The sequence below is a fragment of the Periplaneta americana genome, chromosome 15, assembly GCF_040183065.1.
Source record: "Periplaneta americana isolate PAMFEO1 chromosome 15, P.americana_PAMFEO1_priV1, whole genome shotgun sequence".
Lineage (NCBI taxonomy): Eukaryota > Metazoa > Arthropoda > Insecta > Blattodea > Blattidae > Periplaneta > Periplaneta americana.
This window is the reverse complement of record NC_091131.1, coordinates 55,228,604-55,252,070: the sequence shown is the minus strand read 5'-3', so window position 1 is coordinate 55,252,070 and position 23,467 is coordinate 55,228,604. Positions and strand designations below refer to the sequence as shown.

Genomic DNA, 23,467 nt, shown 5'->3' with positions numbered 1-23,467 from the left:
CAAAGTATAATAAAATACAATATGTTGTATTGATATAAATCAATTAAAGAAAGAAAATTTCATCTAAATAAGACTCAGAGAAGGATCCAAGAATACTTGTTGCATTACCGCGATGAATGGCGATACTAATGTGCTGACGTAGATATTGACTGCTTCGAGGGTCCCCAGAAAGCTGCACTAAACTTCTGGTGTAGCTTTTCTGGAGAAATCCCCAATGAGTAAAAATAATACTTATTCACGAAAATAAATATCATAATTATATACACTAGGCCTATGAAATCTACAATGATATAAATAAACAGCTCTAAAAAATAAAATTGATATATAATGTGCATACAATGATACAATGGTTCAGCTACTCTTGATATTAAAAAAAGAAAAACAGCTTCAGTGATCTTAAGAATACTTCATATCCGAATAAACTATCTCCCAAATTCTTATAAAATTCACGTGATACCGGTACTGACAAATTAATTTTTACAGCATACCGTACATCAAAGAAGTGTACCTACATAGGCCTATACATAATAATGCAATCGTCAAGGTCAGTCCCTGTTTACAATAAAGTATTTGCATAAAATTGTGAGCTGAAGGAGTGAATTACCTCGTTGAAATAGACTGTTTACTTACAAAAGTTATGCAGAAAGAAAAAATAACTTACCTTGAAGGACGCAATTCGATTTCTGGCGCGGACAATTGCTATTTTTGTCAAAATATACATTTTTATTATTAGAAGAACTACTTTATAACTCCCACTTGTTGCTTCACAGTGACACGCACTAAATAACAAAGATGCTGCCAAATAAAGAAAAAAAAACATCTCAAGGTCAATATCATATAAGCATCCTTTTGCATATATAGGTTATGAATGGCTTCGCGTATAAGAAGCCCTATGGATATCAATATATGTACATTGATAAGTAAATAATAAATAAAAATGTGAAATATAATATGTAATTTTTGTATGCAGGTAAACCCCAGTTTTATTACATAATGGATAATTAAAATCAAAATACTGCATTATGATATAATGCAATAATTTGACTTCCCAACATTACATATTGCCTATTAAATTACAAATAAAATGAAAATACTACACAATATATTTGCACGATAATTTGACTTCCTAACATCACTTGTTCCCTAAAAGTCCTTTAAATAAAATTTAGTCTAAATCAATATTCATATGGAAACGTGATTTACGTCTATTAGACTGTGATTTAACCACGTTGGCTACGTACTTTACAATACGATATCAGTTTGATACGAAATAAAAATTTTGTTAACATTCAGTATTCAATCTTAATCCCCCCCCCTTTTTTTTTCTTCTTTTAAATTTACCCGAACTGATTCTTGTGTAAACAACATGTGACAAACTACTGTACTCATGATCACCCCCTCAATCCCGGGTGGTGGTAGGGCTTTTCTCATTATAACTTTCATTAACAGTCTCGAGGTTCACTCAGCCTCTTGTAAAATTGAGTACCAGGCCTTTCTCAGGGGGTAAAAGGCACTGTGTGTGATGCTAACCACACTATCTCATTCTAATGCCAAGATCATGAAAGCATGGAGCTCTACCTCTATGCCCCTCAAGCACTTTCGTGACTTACGATGATGCTCATATGGGATTAGTCAAACTTAAGGGACCAACATTCCTGCCATTTCATGACACTACAGTCTGGCAAATAATCTTTCGCGTAACTAGTGTATTATTTATGTAAGAAAGTGCAAAAATCTTACCCAATTCAAATCTGTTGCTCCCAATGTCCTGCATTACATTTTATATACTGTACATGGAGCAGTGATGTATAAAGTTCACTAATACTGCACATTAGCTGTTATTTCATCCTTGAGAGCATCCAAAATATGCGGATTGTTTTTGTACACTTTCTTTGAGGGTACTCCAAAGATAAGTCACAGAGAGACAAATCTGGAGATCAAGAAGTTCCATTGCTTCTTATTCTGTAGTGAAAAATTTCACGTAGTGCTTCCAATGAATGAGCCTGTATATGTTCTCAATACAATTCAAACAACTGACTGAGATTGACAATGTAAAATGTCAGCAGAACTGTGTCATTTCCATCAGCATAGTTAACAAGTAATAAGGAAAACCACACATTGTGTCCTCGGCCGGGCTTAAAGCAAATACATTTTAGGCATTTTTTGAGCTGCGAGATTGCTGTATAGAATATAATGGAGGACACTTCGAGCTAACTGCTCTGAAATTCAGGCAAGATTCTCTCCATTTCTTTAAATAAATAATTCACTAGTTAAACAACAGATCACTTGCCAGACTGTAGTGCCGTGAAATGACAAGAAATGTCATCCAAGAGAGCTGGTGATCTGTTTGTCAGACTGTAATCAGGAGAGATGGCAGGAGTGCTGTTCTTTATGTTTGACTTTCCCTGTACAATTTCGAGATTATCACAGAAATATACATTTTCGACATCCTTGATAATGAAAATGTGGTTCATTTCATGCCATGTCTGTGTAAGTTATTTATCCTGAACTACTGAATAGGTTTTGTTCATATTCATTATTTACGAGTAAATCCAACTGGAGGAATACATTCACATCTACTAAAAATTAAACGAGTTTTTATTTAAAAAGACAATATAACTTGGATATCTATTAAAAATCAAGTCAAAACGTTTTTTTAACTTTTTTTCCTTTTTTTTTTTTTTGTAGGCCTATAAGATAAAGTGACATCAGTAATGAGATAACACTTATTTGCAGGGTGTCCTAAAGCCTGTTAGCATTGAATAAATTATTTTCTACTGTCAAATGGAGTGAATTGATATAGGTCTCAGGTAATTTGTTCTGCATAGAATGTCCTAAAGCCCATTAGCATTGAATAAGTTGTTATTTTTTACTATCAAATGAGGCGACTTTATATGTCTTAGGTAATTTCTTCTGCATAATGAAAATATGTTTCCTCATGTCACCCCATTATTTGCAATAAGACGCACATATACTTGTACAGATAAATGAGTTTAAATCTCAAATCATATTGTTATTAGGAGTGTAATAAGACAAACTGCTTTTAAAAATGATTCAATACCCGAGAGAATAAGTCACAATTAAAAGAAAAAAAGGCAATATATGGTAATTACATTCAAATTATTAGACAGAAAATGCTATTAAAAAAACTCATTACCGTAAAATGGGGTGAATAGGGACGAATTTGTACCATGTTTTTTATTTCTTTGTCAAAGAATAAATATAACAATAATAATGTTTCTGGTTTTATTCGTTATGAGTGAACAAATAAACTTTTTCATTATTATATTTATTGACACAAAGAAAGGAAAAAAAAAATGTAAAAATTCGTCCCTATTCACCCCATATTACGATACTTAAAATTTGAATAAGTTACTTACAATAAGATAAATCTGAAACTATGTTGTTCCAAATGATTCTGGAGAAAAAAAAAAGGCATACGTCATAGCAGAAATGAATGCAATGATAATTTAAATATGATTTGGGAAGGCCTATTTATAATCAGTGTCACAGAGCAAAGTAAAAGCTGTATCCTTATGTCAAGGATGAACAGTTTGAGAGGTACATACTGTGTCAATGAGCTATGATTGGCTGGTGGGAACGGAGTTACTAGACATGCTTGAAATAAAACTTACAGAACTTCGAACGTTATAGAAAGTCGAGCTTTTTAAAATAAGAGTAAAATTATATTGTAAAGAGCCCTTTCGCATACAGGCCTATTTAAAAATATATGTTTCAAAGATGACACCCTTTTCCCACTATAATAAATACAGACACATCAAAGTGCCAAAAAGCTTTCTTCTTCTTTGTTTCTCTCTTCCTTCCTTCCTTCCACCCTTTCTTTATTTGGAGGGGCTTCAGTCCCTTGACTCCCCTTCAGATTCCGCCTGTGGGTGCGCCACTGCCAATGACTGAGCAGATTTGAGGACTATGAAAATGTTTTCTTTTAATTTTACTTTAACTGAATTAATGTTTCATGAATACAATATATCGGTAACTCTGTATATACACAATGTATTTTCATTTTGTGTAAGTTACAGCTGTCCACACCTGTGGAGTAACAGTGAGTCTAACTGCGAAACCAGGTGGCCCGGGTTCGAATCCTGGTCGGGACAAGTTACCTGGTTGAGGTTTTTTCCAGGGGTTTCCCTCAACTCAATATGAGCAAATGCTGGGTAACTATCGGTGCTGGACCCCGGACTCATTTCACCGGCATTATCACCTTCATGTCATTCAGATGCTAAATAACCTGAGATGTTGATACAGCGTTGTAAAAAAAAAGTTACAGCTACATTTCAAAATGCCCCTTATTTTTGCATAAAATGTTACTCTACATTTTATATTCTTGCAAAATAGAGGTCAAATGACTTTACTGTCAAACGCCTGGCATTAGAAAACAACAACATATTCTTGCAAAATCAGATCAAGTTTTGATGATAAAGAATGCTTATCATGAATACTTAAGATATAATTCTTATGGCATTGTTATAGTATTTTGAGATCGAACTGTTTTAATCTATGTAATTTATGTTTTGCATTTCTGTACGCAAATGTGAAGTCGAAGTTTCCATTTCTATTAGCTTATATAATGAAGTTCACTAATCTATTTTCTATTAGTGTATCTTCATATTCATTCATCTACATTGCACGTATTATAATATACACTACACTGGGGACATTGTTATATCAATTATAGCAATAAAGTCATAACAAATATTGTTCTTCTCTCTTTTTCTAGTTATTTTATCATATTCTTTCAGTTTTGTTGTTCTGTGGACTGAAAGAGACATATGGAATTAAACTGGAATATACAGACAGCAAAAAATCATTGTGCACCCACATTATGCAGGATAAAACTTCTCATTCTTGGTGTTTATATTACGAATCATAGTCTGCACGATTCTAGACAAGTCAACAATCATCCATTCTCTTTCCTCTCCTCTCCCCTTCCCAAAAAATGCCAGATGCCTCTGTCACAATGGGTTAGGTGCACAGTAACTTTCTGCTCTATAGTATAATGAAAATGATTGAAACTCGTATAAAATTATCTAATTACAAAAGTAAAGTTTTATTTTTTTATCATAAAAAGTCCCATACATCTGGCAGCTCACTTGGTACATGAAAAGAAGCACATTTGGCCACATTTGTCTGAATCTGTTATAAGCAGCAGGTGTGGAAAGGTAATATTATGAATTTAATACGGAGTGGACATTCTGGTAGAAGTACGTGAATGCATGCATCAGTGAGTCTCTAAGGCCACTGCAACTAACAAATGTACACTGTCTCAGAGAAATAGGCACTCTCCCCAGTTAAATCGTTCTTGTAACCACAGCAAAAGAGGGGGGGGGGGAAGAAAAAAAAAAGATACTTACCTTACTGATTTCCATTCATAAGATATTGAAACTGTCCTCCATCGTGTGCTATTCACAATTGCAATCTCCAAGGCAAATTTTCACTCACATGTCAAAGATTTATTAATTTATGGGTCACTTATATGCATGTTAATGAAGTTTCTTGGCTGCTCTCAATGCTGAAGATTTAAAATCCTGGTTTCCTGAGCTAGGCATTTAAATATTTACGTTCAAACCTGGCACCTACTTCAACAAATTTCTCTTCAATGAGATCGCGAAGTCTATGAGAGTTTCTTTTATTCAAAACGGAGTCTGTTTCTTCACACTTTTCCTCTAATCAACAGATTGTGGTTCTATTAGGAATGTTTTCATCTGGAACTCACGTTGAAATGAATTGACATTTTCATACAGAAAGCTTCTTCACAAGAAACACTCCCTGCTGTAAATTATACATATTCACTCATTCACAGTACAACAGAAAGACTATGACTGGATAGCAGCTTATGTAACAAGTACCTGCTCGCCAGCGGTAACAAATCTATCATCCCAAGTTCAGAGAGGCCCATAAGTGATACATCACTTTAGAGACTCCTTGCACAATTTTTCATGTGCAATATATATCAGTCACATACTGTATACTCACCAGATTATATAATATATAAACAGATATAGTTCTCAAAATACTGTTATCATATTTTTATGTCCAATTTTCAACAAAGTGTTTTTCAAAATTCACTTCAGCAACTTACGAATTTCAATAAACATAAAAAAAAATAAGAATTTCAATAAATATCAAAATAACAAATTATTCAGTAAAAGTGAGTTTCTTTTTTGCTCTCAAATTGATTGCAATGTTATTCTATTTCGGTGGAATGATATTTCATTATAACAAATTAAATTTTTAATTAAACTATTTTCGTTATATACCTTCAATAATATCTTTAATTTGACCAGTCTCATGGTCTAGTGGTCAGAGCTTCTAGCTATAGTTCATAAGGTCCCGGGTTCGATTCCCGGTTAGAGCACAGGAATTTTTCCTTAAAGGGGATTATTCCTGTGTTCGTCCATGGTCTGGAATTTAGGTTAAGTTTAGATTTAAGACCTTTCCTGGCACCACATTATCATAATCATCCTATCACATTATCGGGGTAATGTCAGGGGCGTATTTTGCGTACTACCAGGGCTACCGGCGGTAGCCCAAGGAAATTACAAAAGAAAAAGTTTATATTATAACATAATGTAATAATTTTGTATTACCATATTAGTTTTACCACAGTAATTAAAATTAAAGTAATTGTTAGATTTATATGCGCTCTCTGCTCTCGAAAGAAACAAGTTGTCAAGGCGGCATCACTGGAGAAACCGCTGCTACGAAGGGTAGCCTGTGACCGTTCCGCTCACGTCGCACAACTCCCCGTCCCCCCCTCCCTCCTGTTTCCATCGTGCACTGTAGGTGGGTGAGTTGCCGCTCTCGTGATCGGTTTCTTGGAAGGCGCGAAGCAACAATATGCTTAGTACGCTAGCTCATTAATGTGATTGTGTTCTTGCAGTGCAGTATTTTAAATTTGTGATTTGTTCGAGTGTCTAAGAGTTATATTAATTGTGAATTATTAAGTTTTTAATTTCCCAATTAAGTGATATTGTGAAAAATATGGCAGAACAAGTTTCTGGAGAGGTTTGTGTTGAAACTGACTGTGTAATAGAAGGTTTATTAAAAGTGCCTTTTAACCGTCGTACATACGAGAAAGTTGAAATTGTGAAAATGGAAAGACCAACTCCTGAGTTAAATTTGTCCATGGACGTAAAAGAAAAACAGCGTGAGTACACACGCCATTTCACTTCAACATCATATGGTAAGTGGAATTGGTTGTGTGGTAGTTCTAAACTGTCTAAACTATTTTGCTGGCCATGTTTGTTATTTAGCCGCGAAACTAATGTGTGGTCAAAAGAGGGGTTTTCTAATATGAACTCCCTTCGAACGGCAGTCCTAAAACACGACAAATCAAAAGCTCATATTTATAGTAGCATGAACTTTGCAAACTTTGGGAAGACAAGAATTGATTTACAGCTAGATAAGCAAAAAGTTCAACACATCAACCAACACAATGCTCTTGTGAGCGTCTTATTAACGCAGTCTGCTTTCTAGGAAAACAAGAATTGGCTTTTCGGGGTCATAATGAGTGTGTGGAATCAGACAATAGAGGAAATTATATTGAATATTTAAGTTCCTTAAGTGAATTTGACAATTTACTGGCCAATCATCTTGAGAGTTCAACAGTATTCCGTGGTACTTCTCCTGCAATTCAGAATGACTTAATATTTGCTATAAGTGGGGTTATGATAAAGAACATAAAATCTGAAACAGAAGAAGCACCTTTTGTGGCCATTGTTGTTGATGAAACAAGTGACTGCTCTAATCAGAGTCAATTGTCCACTGTTTTAAGATACGTCGACAGTACTGCCAATGTTCAAGAACGGTTTATAGGATTCACAAATGTCAGTTCGGGCAAAACTGCTGCTGCTTTGTTTCAGCATGTGGAAGGTGTTATAGCAGAATACAATGTCGGCAATAAGTTAATTGCACAGACATACGATGGTGCTTTAGTTATGGCGGGAAATATTAATGGCTTAAAAACAAAACTTCAAGAAAAGTATCCTCAAGCACTATTTGTCCATTGTTACAGCCATGTTCTCAATTTAGTTTTGCAACAAACTACTTTATCCATTCCAGAATGCCGCATTTTTTTTTCAAAACACTGTCGGGTTTAGCTGCATTTTTCTCATCATCTCCTAAAAGATCAGAAAAACTCAAGGAATTTATGAACAAGAAACTCCCAAAAGTAGCACCAACTAGATGGAATTTTACATCTCGGCTTGTAAATACAGTAAAGGAATACAGAGAACAACTGACTGCTTTCTTTGAAAATATCATTTGTAATGACTCTGAAGAAAACTGGGATGATGATGTAATTGTGCAGGCTCAAGGATATTTGTATTTTTTCACACAGTTTCAGAATATATTTCTTCTTGAAGTCTATGCTAGAGTGTTCGCACATACAGATGTGCTCTACAATATTCTTCAGACAAAAAGTTTAGACATAGCATACTGCTTGCAAGAGGTATCAAAGTTAAAACATACTATATCCGAGTTCAGACGTAGTGGGTTTCCGTCCATATGGAGTAATATGGAAAATGAAAATTCTTCAGACAATACAATGGAACCACCATTAAAGCGAAGAAAAGGAGATGATGAATTGAAATACAGGCAGCTGTACTACAGCATACTAGATCGTATGCACATGGAAATTACTGACAGATTTTCTGATTATGGAAAGCTTCAGTTCACACATCTTCTAGATTCTCAAAAATTTTCTGCTTATAGAGAAAACTTCCCGAATGAGGCACTAAACAAATTATTTCAGTCCTATAACAGTCACTTTGATCAAGTACGTTTGAAAAATGAATTAAGTGTAATATATTCAGCAGAAGTCTTTGATTTTTCGAACAAACCTATCCATGAAATATTATCTGCCATATATGAAAACCAGCTGAACCAAGTTATTCCTGAAGTCCTTAAATTGGCAACATTAATTGTGACAATACCAGCTACGTCAGCATCGGTAGAAAGAACATTTTCTGCATTGAAGAGAATAAAATCCTACTGTAGATCAACTCATACACAAGAACGTTTATCCGGCTTGGCACTGATGTCAATTGAAAAGTCATTTCTACAGAAACTTCGCAAGCGGCCCAACTGTAATTTCAATGACGAAGTCATCAAAGTATTTTCGTCCCAATCAAGACATCTGGAATTCACATATAAATAGGTAAGGAATTTTATTATAGGGTTTTTAAAATATATTTTGTGTAATAATAGGGTCAGTGGTAGCCCAGACCCTTAAACCAGTATACGCCACTGGGTAATGTAACTCCGCCTTCCAGGTGCCCCAACCTCAGAAGTGGGTTACAACTAAGCCACGGCCAGGAGAGAAGACCAAAAATGTCGAAAAGACAACCTGGTGGCATTGAATTAAAAAAAAATCTTTAATTTTTAATCTTATGACTTATCATGTTACAAGTACTGACTTGTTAATATAATGTTTATAAAATGACCATATAAATGTTTTCGTGTATGGCCGCATCATTAGATAGGATTTGTATACTATGATATCTAACTAGGTTACATGATAGAATTTCATTCTCATTAAATTGTATAACAAGTAAGTGGGTCAAGAGTTTTATGTATATTACGTAATATAATTAAAATATATGTTGAACAATCTAATTGAATTGTAATGTTTGCTTTGTAATACTATATATTACTACCTGCATTCGTAACAGGTTTTGAATAAATAGTAACATACATTCAGTCCGCATCACCGTTTCTGGCATGTGAAGTAAGTAATGGGAATGTTAAGTGGGAATGTTTTACATTTGCCGTAGTCAGTCTGACAACTGTGTTTGGCAAATGACTGATGTGACGTGTATAGGAAGTGGTACCACTCTCAGCTGCACTAGCAACATGTTCACAAACTGGGCACTATATATTTAGGACACACGCCAAAAACGCTGGCACCAGCTGTAAGAGAAACTTTATATATATATATATATATATATATATATATATATATAAAACGCATTTAATGCTGGTCTATATAGAATCCTTTGTTTATAAATGATTTGTAATACATACTGTTTTTAATTGGTATTACTTGTACTGTAGCTGCTTTAACTGTGAGGCCTATTGCGCAATTGTCAACATTATTGTTAATATACTGGATTAGATTGCTGTCACCTATCGATATGTCTTCAAACCACTATGCCATCTAGTGAACATATCTGTATTATCAATAGGGATTCATGTTTTGCGAAACCTTATTGTGTAGATTGTGGAACAAGTGGAAACCAACCCAGCATTTTATTGGATTGGTGCATAAGTTGTACTTATACAGGATGATTCAGACCACCCGTAACAATCATTTATTTCGGAAACTAGTGCATTAAAATTTTCGAGAAAAAAATATTTATTACTAAACTACATTGAACTTTCACTTGAGCTTAATTTCATCAATCAGCTCTAACAGGAAGTAGGGTCAGTGGCGTATTACTTTATAATTTCAAATGGGAGTATGGGTCAAATAGGGTACCATTTGATAGAGCTGTTCAAAACAAACAACTTTCATAGGAAACGTTTTTATTAATTCCTATTCTTTCAATGAGAAAACGTACGAAAAGCAATAGGTGATTCAGACCACACATAAGTCATTTATTTCGGAATCCAGTGCATTAAAATTTTCGAGACAAAAATATTTATCACCAAACCACATGTGAACTTTCACTTGAGCTTGATTTCATTAATCAGCTCTAAGAGGAAGTAGGGTCAGTGGCGTATCACTTTAAAATTTCAAATGGGAGTCCGGGTCAAATTAGGTACCATTTTATAGAGCTCTTCAAAACAAACAACTTTCATAGGAAACGTTTTTACCAATTCCTACTCTTTCAATGAGAAAACGTACAAAAAGATAATGTCATCAATATTGAGAAATGTTAAAAGACGAAAATGTAAACAAAACAATTAATGTTGACATTTTACTGAAATACTGGACAATTCCATTAATTTTTATAAATGTTCAAACTGTCTGCCGTTCTGAGCAGCACATACCCGTACTCTTCTTCTAACACTGTCAGTGACTCGTAACACTTCAGCGTGGTCAAGTGACTGGCAGGTCTCCCGGATTCGCTGTTTTATGTCATCTCTTATTGTGGGACAGTCTTGATAAACGATGTTTTCTAACCGTCCCCAAAAATTGAGTTAATTGTCAGGTAAAATCTGTCGGTTTCATCTCTGTATTCTTTGCACAGATGAAGCGACATTCAAGAGCAATGGCGATGTCAATATCCATAATGGTCACTACTGGTCTCAAGTCAGTCCTCTCTAGCTGAGATAAGTGGACAACCAGCATAGGTGGAGTGTCAATGTTTAGTGTGGCATCTTCGGACACCAAATGATTGGACCTTATTTCTTTGAAGGTGCTCTGAATAGTGTCACGTATGCTGACTTCCTGAAAAATATCCTCAACCAACTTTTGGAGGACATACCACTGGCAACACGAGTAGTAATGTGGCTTCAGCAGGATGGTTGCCCAACTCATTTCTCTTTGGTGGCACGTGATACAGCCAATCAGCTCTTCGCTGGGCGATGGATTGGGAGATGCGGTTCTGTGGCATGGCCAGCACTATCTCTGACATGAATTCTTTGGATTTCTATTGTTGGGAACGGCTAAAAACATCGTTTATCAAGACTATCCCACATTAAGAGATGACATAAAACAGTGAATCTGGGAGACCTGCCAGTCACTTGACCACGCCAAAGTGTTACGAGTCACTGATAGTGTTAGAAGAAGAGTATGGGTGTGTGCTGCTCAGAACGGCAGACAGTTTGAACATTTATAAAAATTAATGGAATTGTCCAGTCTTTCAGTAAAATATCAACATTAATTGTTTTGTTTACATTTTCGTCTTTTAACATCTCAATGTTGATGACATTACCTTTTGTACGTTTTCTCATTGAAAGAGTTGGAATTGGTAAAAACGTTTCCTATGAAAGTTGTTTGTTTTGAAGAGCTCTATAAAATGGTACCTAATTTGACCCGGACTCCCATTTGAAATTTTAAAGTGCTACGCCACTACTACTTCCTCTTAGAGCTGATTAATGAAATCAACCTCAAGTGAAAGTTTACATGTGGTTTAGTAATAAATATTTTTGTTTCGAAAATTTTAATGCACTAGATTCCGAAATAAATGACTTACGTGTGGTCCGAATCACCTATTGCTTTTCGTATGTTTTCTCATTGAAAGAATAGGAATTAATAAAAACGTTTCCTATGAAAGTTGTTTGTTTTGAAGAGCTCTATCAAAAGGTACTCTATTTGACCCATACTCCCATTTGAAATTTTAAAGTGATACGCCAATGGCCCTACTTCCTGTTAGAGCTGATTGATGAAAATAAGCTCAAGTGAAAGTTTACATGTGGTTTAGTAATAAATATTTTTTTCTCGAAAATTTTAATGCACTAGTTTCCGAAATAAATGATTGTTACGGGTGGTCTGAATCACCCTGTATTCATTCAATAGTACTATAGTGACACAGCTACCATAGCAACGAAAAACGCTACGAACTTATGCACCAACCCAATATTTTATGAAAAAGCAAATCATTAAAAACTCCAATCAGATTGTCCGACCTGGGATTTGAACCTGAGATCTCACAAATGCAAGTCCAATGTTTAACCACTGAGCAACCTTGCTCGGTAATATATCAAAATGCTGATATGTGACAAATTATTGCACATAGCTGACAATAGTGTCCAAATAGACAATTTTTATGTGGCAGAAGATATCTTAATAAATTTTTCTACCTGAAAATGATTAAAATTCTGAATAAATACTGAGATGAACATTGTCGTCATTAGTATCCTGCCGTAGCAAAGAAAATAAAGAGAAGCGGGACAAAGAAAGAGAAGGATCCAGAGAAATTAGTTTTTGATATCTTTAAGAAATACTTGATGGATAATTCCCTTTTTAACATAAATTATCATAGTACTTATAACTAAAGTGTCTAATTTTATCTGTTAAAATAATACATGAACATTAAAAGAAAAAAATATATGCAAAACTCTGCATAAATACTATCCTAACATGTAACCTAAAATTATCCACATTCATAACATCAAGGCACTTGGAGAAGTTGACATAGTGAGCACAAAAAAAGTGCTGAAAATGGTTTTGCAAATATATATTTGCAGAAAGAAATGCTGTGTAAAGAACTCCAATTTGTAGCAGTGAATCGTAACAGCTCCAATGCTATCTTCATAGAGTATAGAGTGAAAATCAGAAGAGTCTAGGGAGATTAGAATTATATGAGTAATTACAATGTGAAAGGCGAGGAAAGGAAGACTGCGGCTGGTATTGTATGTATTGTAGGTGAAGGTTGGGACAACCCATATGCACATAGGTTACTCGAATCCATTGTACGATCTTCAAATTTTGACAAAGGTGAGATATGGCCAATACATTTTGTCTCAATCACTCTCGTTCAGGAGCAAGATTCTTTCACGTGCCGTAAATCTATGACACAGGCCTCACAGTTTTACTTCCCTTCTGAAGGATTTTTACTGTCCTCAAAACTCTGTCGGCCTTGACCAGGTTTGGACCTAGAACCTGCAAGTCTTGGATCTAATGACATACATGATAAGTAACCACTGATCACAGAGGACGATGAGGAAGATTGAGGAAAACATGGAAATCGCAATGCAAGAGAATGGAATAAGGAAGAAGTGAGAAAATGTCACAACAAGAAATAACAAACTCGTCAGAAATATATACACATGATTTCCTCATAAAGTGGGAGGACAAAGGATTACGGAAACAGAAATCAGCCAATGTAATAGCATTACAGTAATACATCCTGTTATCTTGTATACACAACAGTATATTCTTAATTGCTACGAAAATATCCTTATTCTGTGAACAAATTTATTTAAAAATTCAATTACAAAAATAAAAAGGAACAAAAGACATTCTGTTAGCAATGAAAAATTGTATGAAACAGAAATGTCTAGCACCCTACAATGCAGGTTCAGTGAATTTATAAGACTTACTATATTCAATCCTGCAATGTATACAGCATGAGAGAAATTCAATAAGAAACCTCCCAGAGCAAGCTTGCTAGTTACAGATGCCAGTTTGCACTGAACATGGACTGAAATCTCAAGCACCTACAGCAGAAGTCGGCAACCTTTCAACACAAATAGGCCACATTTGAATCAAAGTATCAACTAGGAATAATCGAGTTAAAAATATTGTTTGTTGATTGGCTTTTAGTGCCTCCAAATATGATAAACTAAGATCTTTCTAGACCCTGTTAGTCCGGTAATGTGAAGAATTACAGTTCTAAAGAAAAAGCACCTATAAAGCATTATTCATTACCTTCAATGATAAAATGTCAGGTGAGGCGAAAATGACGACTAGCAGAGTTGGAGTGAAACGGACCAGAAATGGCCATTCAATTTTAACTGTACCCTCCTACTCAGGAATAGAATTATTTCAAGTGTCGTAAATTTATGACATAAAACCCTCCATTTTGCTTCCATTTTTAAATGAAGTCCTTCTGAATATTTCTATTCCTCTTAAAAATTCATTGCCCTGGGTGGGGTATGATCTTATTAACGTAGAATCTAGAAACAAATATAGAAACAACCCTATCATCATTGTGGACAATAGTTTAAAAATACATCTGGTGTCATGCCGAGGAATTATACAGATCAGAAATTTAGGGCTTCTTTATTTAGTAGTAATTTTATTTGCAGATTTTCTTGGCATACTCTCAATTTTTCGTAATTCACAGTCATTCTTATCGTTACCACCAACACAATATAAAACTGCATGATACCATCTCCCCTAAGAGACCAACTATAGCAATCCTAAGGTGAACAAGCAACAGAGCAAGTTAAGCACTTTACCCCATCTTCTTCAAGAGACCAACAACCCCATGAGATTTTTATGACGAACATTCTACAGAAAGTATTTGTAGAAATACACAGATGTCTGGCCTTGGAGTATGACATCATAAAAGTAAACCTATCCCAAGTCACACCAATACTTATTTTCAGAGGTGCTTTGTCTGCAATATTACTTTTTTTTTAGGCATTTGTTACATAATTCTGACGGACATGTTGTAAGTGATTTTAATATTATTGATGTTGCAAACACAAACCATTGGTTCATAGCTTTCGAATTTCATTTTTTAGTGTTTGATATAGTAAAACCTCAATTATTACTAAAGGTACGGTCACACATCGCTACTTTTGCTGCGCAACTTTTGTACTGCAGCTGCTAAAGTTGCGTGTCATGTTCACACATAAGCCAAAAGTAGCGTGCTGCACACTACTTTTCGTGCTGTGCAACCTGAGTGCAGCAAAAGTTGCAACTGGAGGTTGCGAGTCTGTTCACACACAAGGCGCTACTTTTGCAGCCGCAGTCATGCTGCAGGTTTCCATCTCCGTGTTGACTTCTCAATATAAATTTTGTGGTTATGTTCGCATTATTAATAAACTCATGTGAAAGCTTACTTATGTATTATTTGCTTTTCTGTCCTAACTAGTATTCAGAAATTGGCATTATGTTTACTATAAAGCTTTTAAAAACGCCTATATACTTAAATGATAACCAACAGCATATTCACTAATCAATGTTGGCAACTCTCCTGTTTGAAACTACGCTACGGAAGATTAAAAAAAATGAATTATATCGTCAGTAAATATGCTCAGACTGTGTTGTGCATTTAATAACTGTTACAAATAATTTATTTTCATCGCATCTAACATTAAAATATATCCAAACAATAAAAGTATCATTGACACATTTGGGTGGCAACACTGGTCGCAACCGCAGCGAAAGTTTCAACAAAACCGATATCAAAAATGCTGCGGCTGCAACCCTGAGAACCCTGTTCACACATCGCTACTTTTAAGCTGCGCGCAGCATGGAAAAGTAGCGGGCAGCAGGTTCGGCAGCCGCTACTTTTCGGGTTGCACCGTTGTTCACACGTCGCAGTAGAAGAGTTGTGCAGTTTTCTGTACTGCAGCACTGCAAAAGTAGCGACGTGTGACCGTACCTTAAGACACACCTATTTATTATGCTCTCTCACATAATATGCACTTCGTGTCTGGTTCCTAGATATCTTCTGTATAAAACCTTTATAAAATGCCCTGTTTTTCTGCGCCAAGATGATCGCATAAGACACCCTTTTCTCACCGAATTTTTATTGCAATATTCTTTACTGAGCTAATTCTATAAATTTTTTGCTGCTTAGCTTCCAGTTGTTTGTGGAGTAATACTGAAGTGGTTGTATGACTGTGACCTCTATGAGTATAACATATAAAGTGTTTTCTGTATCAGATCAGTTGATAATCCTGCAAAAGCATAACAAAAACACTAGCCAATCAGAAACAAGCTGATTCATTAGGAATCCTGTCGTCTAAATTAAGTACAATAATAGAGAATACATTTGTACTATGATTCAATAACTACAGCTGCTATGCTGGGATGATGTAAATGCAGGAAAATGAAGTGCGGCGAATACGAGGACTTGGAGAACATTTTGGTTGACTGGTCTCATCAATCTCGAAGTACAGCCATATCTATGTGAGCCTATCACTGAAGGGAAGGCATGTGAAATAAAAAGCAAATTAAGCATTGAATTTTCTGCCTCCAATAGTTGGTTGGAAAAATTTCAGCAAAGACAAGGAATTGTTTATCACCACATTTCTGGGGAATCAGAATTTGTCAGTGAAAGCAACATTTGAGTCACAAAGTGGAGTGCTATCAGAAATGATTTTGATACAAAACCCATGACATGATTAATGCGCACAAATTGTGGTTTGTTCTTTAAACTTGTGTCAGACAAAGCATATGCTTTCAAAGGAGATAAGTGTCATGGGGGGGAAAAGTAAAGTAGCAATAAGGGTGGTAAGACTATTTATTAGTGCTTCTAATGAAATGACAGGTCGTGTGAATTCGTACTCAAATCATGTAGAAAATATTATTCACTGAATGGGTTCATGCATGACACAAACAATTATGAATGGATTTCTTTTTCGAAATAAATAAATAAATGAATGAATATAAGCTACTATCTTCTAAGTCATTACTTGTTCATTCCATTGCAATATTGTGTTGTTTTCGAGAAATGGAGGACTGTATAACAGGAATGTATGATCATGTCATCTCTGTCACCTTGCAAGTGATAGGAGTCTTTTCACTGTTACCAAATATTACATAGTATCTAAGCTTAGAAATTCGAAATCTTCAACACTATCGACATATCTCAATTGTGATCTTTTCCTTATAGGCTTTTCCGAAGACCAGCTAGATTTGCTTCCTTGTGGTGCTCTCTTTATATGTCCAATACGTCTCAGTCATCTTATTTAATTTTATGCTCGACCATGCCGAAATGTAGTAATTATACACCTGGTAGAAGTCCTTTAACGCATGTCATTAAAGTACACCTACTCAATAAAGTACAGGTGTTCAGCCAATGACAACTCAGCTAAGAAGTGTTCAGCCAATGACAAGTCAGCTTTGTACCGTTATAAAACCGCAAGTATCGATTATTCTCGGATATGCAATTGAAAGAGAATTAGCGAAAAGTCACGGAGGCTGGAAATCCAATACTGTCGCAGAAGGTTATGTTCTGTTACTATAATAATTAGCGTTAATTGTAAATAATATTCAAATAAATTCAATTTGTCATCTCGTTTTTCAATGTCGAATTCAATAATCAAGGTTATATCAAGTTTAACGGGATTACATCAAGGTCAATGACATTATTCTTCCTCGGAAAAAATCAATACTTTCGAGCCTGCGCACATCTCACAATTCACGACCTAGAACAAGGTCACTTCCGATCTTGTCAGATACAAATAAAATGTATACATCTGAATAATTTCAAGTTAGAAATATGGTCGAGCATAAAAAGTCGTATGAAACTTGCCTATAATGGTAATTAAGACGCTCGTATGAATATTATGAAACTTGCTTGCGCTCGTTTCATAAATATCCATACTTGCGTCTTAATTACTATCATTATAGGCTCGTTGCATAATGTACTATTAGATATCACATCTGGTTGTTCATGTATTTTTCAGATTACATTTCATTCTAATTCTCCATTCTCGACTAATGGAATATAAACACTGTTCTCAAAACTTTTCACTTATAGATAAGAGTGGGCATAAAAGTGATTGATCAACATACTATTTTTGTAACTATGCAAATTCTACATGGGCCATAACAAATATTTTAAGGAACTATTATCCACGCAGGCTGAAGGTTGCCGACTGCTGATATAGATTATAACTAATTACAGCTTCTTACTAAAGTACAAAGCATGATATATCTGTATATCACTAATAAATTACAACAGGAATATTTTACAAAGAGAAGATAACTCGAGATCAGTTAAAGCAAACTATTCACTACAAATATTACAGTACCGTGTTTGACACTTGTACCATACTCACAATCTCTATATTGCATGCCCCACAATATAAATGAAGAATTCATGAACATTTGTAATACACATAAACCTCTCTACTAGTAACAATAATAAACATATTTCACAAAAATAGTATTGAAAACAGTTACACTTATCTATTTTTAAACGTGCTATAATAAAATAAAAATACTTATCTGAAATGGACATACCAGCTGCTATAATACCGTCATATCTTGCACATAACTGAGAGATTCAATGAGAGAGAGAGAAAACTGTTTTACAGCCAAAATGAGAAACAATGACTTTTGTTAAAATGCTCAACTAACAGCTGTCGGTCGTATTTTAAGTCTCAGATATAAATGTTTTTATTTCAGAATATCTGTGAGATCACAAGTATTCAGAATGTAAAAACATACGCTCAACAGTTGAGGTGAAAATGCTGAGAATATAGGACAAAACTCAATCAGCTCAGACAGACATATATAAAAGCAATGTGGAATAGAAGAACAAGGGAGATGGCAGGAGGACAATGATCGTGAATAGTAACAGACATATGGAAGAATATAACCGCGTATATGAAATGTCTGTGTAAATATGAAGAACCCAGAAAATGAAAAATTTGTAAATATGTGGACATTCTGAAGCAACCGACATTTTGCTCAGGCTCTCATACAATGTATTTTGCTATCAAATTTATGTAATTTAATTCATATATTAGGTAGTTTTTGCACCCTGTAATATGATTATACAGCTAACTCCCACTGAGAGTAGCTCACACAGTGAGGAAAAATCAAGCACTACCTGCAAATGTAGGAGGCTTTTGTCTTTCCCTTAATTTAGAACCTTATTTATTCATAATATGCATATGCAAAGTGATTCAAAATAGTTGTCACAAATGCTTACAGATAGTATGAGATAAATTTTGAAATCTAAGGTTTGTTCCAACAAGCGGTTCATGGATCAGTTCATGTACGGTTCCTGTACCATCTTATGCGCATGCGCTAGTTGAGCATCTGCTATGGGATTGAAACTGGACTGGACGCTGTTGGAACGCTTTTGCAGATCGTTATGTACTAAATCCAGAGATGCTATAACTGTGATCATCTTTGCTAAGAATGGGATGCTTAATTATTATCGTTTCGCAGCTAATTCTAATTGCAGAAAATAGAATTTCGATCATTTTCTATGAAAAGATAACAAAAAATATGGAAGGCAAGAATTCTGCTAATTCAATGTCGTGTACTGGGGGACTCTCATCTAAAAATAGTTCTTTTTTTTAATTATTAATGTATGTACGTTATTTATTATACTTTTAATCAAAGCTGCATGTTGAAATTGTAATTAACTATTTCAATACCCAAATAATTTTCATTCCCTTTCTTTTTGGCGAAAATTTAAATTAAATCTCTAGTTTTATTATTTGTCTGTACTGTCACTTTTCATCTTTAACCTCATTGATGTGTACAGTCGATCATGTCTTTCTTCAGTATGCAGGAGACGTTGGTGAGCTTATGCGCATGCGCATCTTACGTACTTTTCCGTACATGCCTCAATCCACAGACTATTTCTGACCGTTCCGAACCCGTGTCAAAAGCTTGTTGGAACACTCGACTGCAGTACATGTGTCCGGTTCAGGACTGGTTTGGATTGTGTTGGAACGCTTTTTCTGTACTGCGCATGCTCACGATGGTTACGGATGGTTCCTGACTGTTGTTGGAACGAACCTCTAGAAAATCCACTTCAAGTATTGCTGATTTTGTATGATTTTCCTGTGCTACACTGCGCAAAGATCATATGAGTTAAACATCTTTTGTGCTATGAAAGTCTTTTTAATTTGCCCCTGTGTTCCAGGGTGCAATAATAATTAATTGCTATAACAGGACACCACGAGCTAATGTAGCAATACATTTTGTGATTATGCAAGAAAGGATGTTCATCAGCAGAAGCAACATATAATCATTAACAACAAATCAAAACATCATTTCCAGCAGTGATGACTGTGGAAGATGGGGTTTTGGGATGCTGAGAGAAAAGTTTAAAATCATTTTGTTTATATTTGCTTGACAGGTATGAATTCATTACTTGAGTTGTAATATATATTTAAGAAATGTCAATGTATGGTATACTGACACATCTTAGGGGCTTCAGGAAAAAGGCAATACTAAAAGGGGCTTTGATGAGCTCTACAGTTGCACTTATTGAATATAATGTTGCTGCTGTGACAATGAACACTATAACCACTCACAACCACTGAAATTGCAGGTGAAATGCTCAGGTGAAAACGTGGAGATTTCACAAGCAATGGTAAAAAGTGTCAATTTAAATATTTATAGTTTATTTGGAAGGGAGAATGTATGAGACTGCTTAATGGATATGAATGGAGTGTTAATTCACACAAGACATTTTAAAATTCCAACATTATATTTAACAATGATTTTTCATAACTGAGGTTCTCCATGATTGTAATGGATGAATAAATTATCATTAGGTTCTGATAATGAGTTCCCTATCTCAATACACCCTCTTTGGCATGCACATCCATTTTTATCAATTTGTGCCAAAGATTTCAAATCATTCAATGTGATTTTATAGGGGTTTCTATATGTATAATTAATTTGGAAAAAATTCCCTGAGCTGGCATTGCTGGCACCTCTTCGGGCCTGTCAATGATCATAAATGCTGGAGAATAAGAATTTAATAAAGAATTGGAATAATCATATGGGGAACTTGAAATCATCAAGTGTTTCACGGATTAATATCTGAAATATGAAGAACACGTCCTCTGCATAAGTGAGACATATCTCAAAATAATCCCGCAAAGATATTCTGATGGAAGACCAAGAAACAGTGGGAAGATTCAATTGTAAGTTACGGAAAACAGTTGATTAGAAAAAGGAAATGGAAGTTAACAACAAGATATAGATCAATATGGAAGAAGAAACTTGAAGAGCCAAGGTTCATTTTGGGCTGTATTGTCAGATGATGATGATAATGCCTACAAAATATATTACTTATTGTCCAATGAACGTGACAATCTTGATAAAAACACAGAAATCCTTGTATGAGTTAGCTCTCTCAATGAACTACTCAATGTTAATAAAAATTCACAAGACCTGCTGCTGCATAAATGATTGAATCCCTCAAAAAAGAAATATAGGAGAAAAATATCCGTACTTAATGATTGAATCCCTCACAAAAGAAATATAGGAGAAAAGTATCCGTACTTAAAAAGAGCAGTGTTAACATAAAAATAGGGATCAATATAAAATGATGGCGAATACATTAAACTAATATTAGCACTTTATGATTATTGACATTTAAATATGGCAAATGAAACTTTCAATGAATTTGCTACAGGTACTTAAGGAATGCATTTTAAGGCCACATTACTATGGCTTCCAACTTCAATAGTACAATACTAAGTAGGCCAAGTTTAAGAGAAATATACTAAAAACTTCCAACCTTGGAATGAAGCTTTTCAACTTAACACCATGCAGTACTCACACTCAAATTTACAACTGCAACATCAGAACCAGCAAACTGTTTAACTCGTACTCCGGAACTGTGCTTGGGCGTGGGTTTGAATCCCACTTGGACTGATTACCTGGCTGGATTTTTCTATATGAGGCAAATGTCAGGTAATCATAATATGGAAAATCCTCTGACTCATCTCTCCAAATACCATTTAAAAACAGCATACAACACATCACCAGATGCAATATAGGAGAAAAGAAGGACTTTGGAATCATCTTACACATTTACCAAGAACAGTTTCATGTCAGTGTAATTATATCAATATGCACTGTTTTTAGGTTGAAATTTGTAGTGTTTATCACCAATGACAGAAAATTCTTAACGAAAACATTTTGATTCTTAAAAAAAACTCAATGAATTACAAAAACAACTTAAGAGATGTAATGTAAATACTGTTTTTAATAAGTATGATTTAAGACTTTCATAGTTCATTATGGTGCGTGATTTTTTGTGCTTTTGCACCATATTACAAAAAAAGAAGCACTGAACATTTAGAAGGGAAGGTAAGGAAAAAAAAACGTAGAAGAATATCTCTGATGATGGAGCCAATATGTAGCTACGAAATTTTTTATGTTTATTCATCAATAACATACTTCAAAAGCCCAAAAATCTCGCACTAATATTTTTTGTTATTCAAGAACTTCATTTTCTACATACCACTATGAAAAGCACATATTTTCATCTGAATATGTTTTACTACTGGCAAAATTGAATAATCCCAAATGTAATCCTCCACAGGAAAGTAATTATTTATCATAATTTCATGTTGAAACACAAATCAAAAGGCATTTATTTCCTCTTGCTTGTAGTACTGGCTCCAGCCAGGGTGCCATTTTCATTACGTCCCCTTTATACTTAAGTAATAGGCCAGAGTCTTCTATTTGTTAAGACTGACAGCAATTCTACTAAAGAACACTCTCCCTGATTAATTAATGAGGTGGCTTAGGCTTGATCACTTCCACCTAATGTTTTGAATGAATAATTTATTAAACGTAATGTGGTTTAAACATGTTTAAAACGTATATAAAATAGTGAAAAAAAGTCGTCTTTGGATTATTTCTACTGTCATATGTCTAAAAGCACAAAATTTCTAAAATTGTAAATACCTCAGTCTTGATATAAAAGGAACTGTTTTGCTGGTACTGCTACAACTGGCTATTCAAACAAGGTTCCTTCAGTACATCTTTTAAGCAATTTAATGTGCCAGGAAGATGAAAAGGCACTAAAAAAATAAAATTACTTTCCAACAATAAGTTGCGATTGTTTCCCTCAAATCTATGTTGGGAGGAGGGGAAGTATTTTTACATCCCTTCCACATAAAAAGATCCTAACAGCTCTGTGAAACACCTCGAGACACATTAAATAGAGAATGGAGTGAAAGGTACTGCATGGAAAACTACGAGGCTCAAAGTTCATCTTAAACTTTTGTTTCTAAGGTAACATGAGTGACGTCAGAGTAAACTTTTCATATAAAAATATTTTATGGCACATTATAAATGTCAATATGGTATAGCCTTTCCTTCTGC

At 34.7% G+C, this 23,467-nt stretch overlaps 1 protein-coding gene across 1 annotated transcript in view; it reads right to left on the bottom strand.

The window, feature by feature from the left end:
• Positions 1 to 803, bottom strand: part of LOC138714977 (uncharacterized) — a 63,784-nt gene extending 62,981 nt beyond the window's left edge. The window contains exon 1 of the mRNA XM_069847315.1: positions 662 to 803. Coding sequence (XP_069703416.1) covers positions 662 to 721 — 60 coding nt within the window. The 5' untranslated portion in view covers positions 722 to 803. The remainder of the gene's footprint in view (positions 1 to 661) is intronic.
• Positions 804 to 23,467: the final 22,664 nt, after the last annotated feature.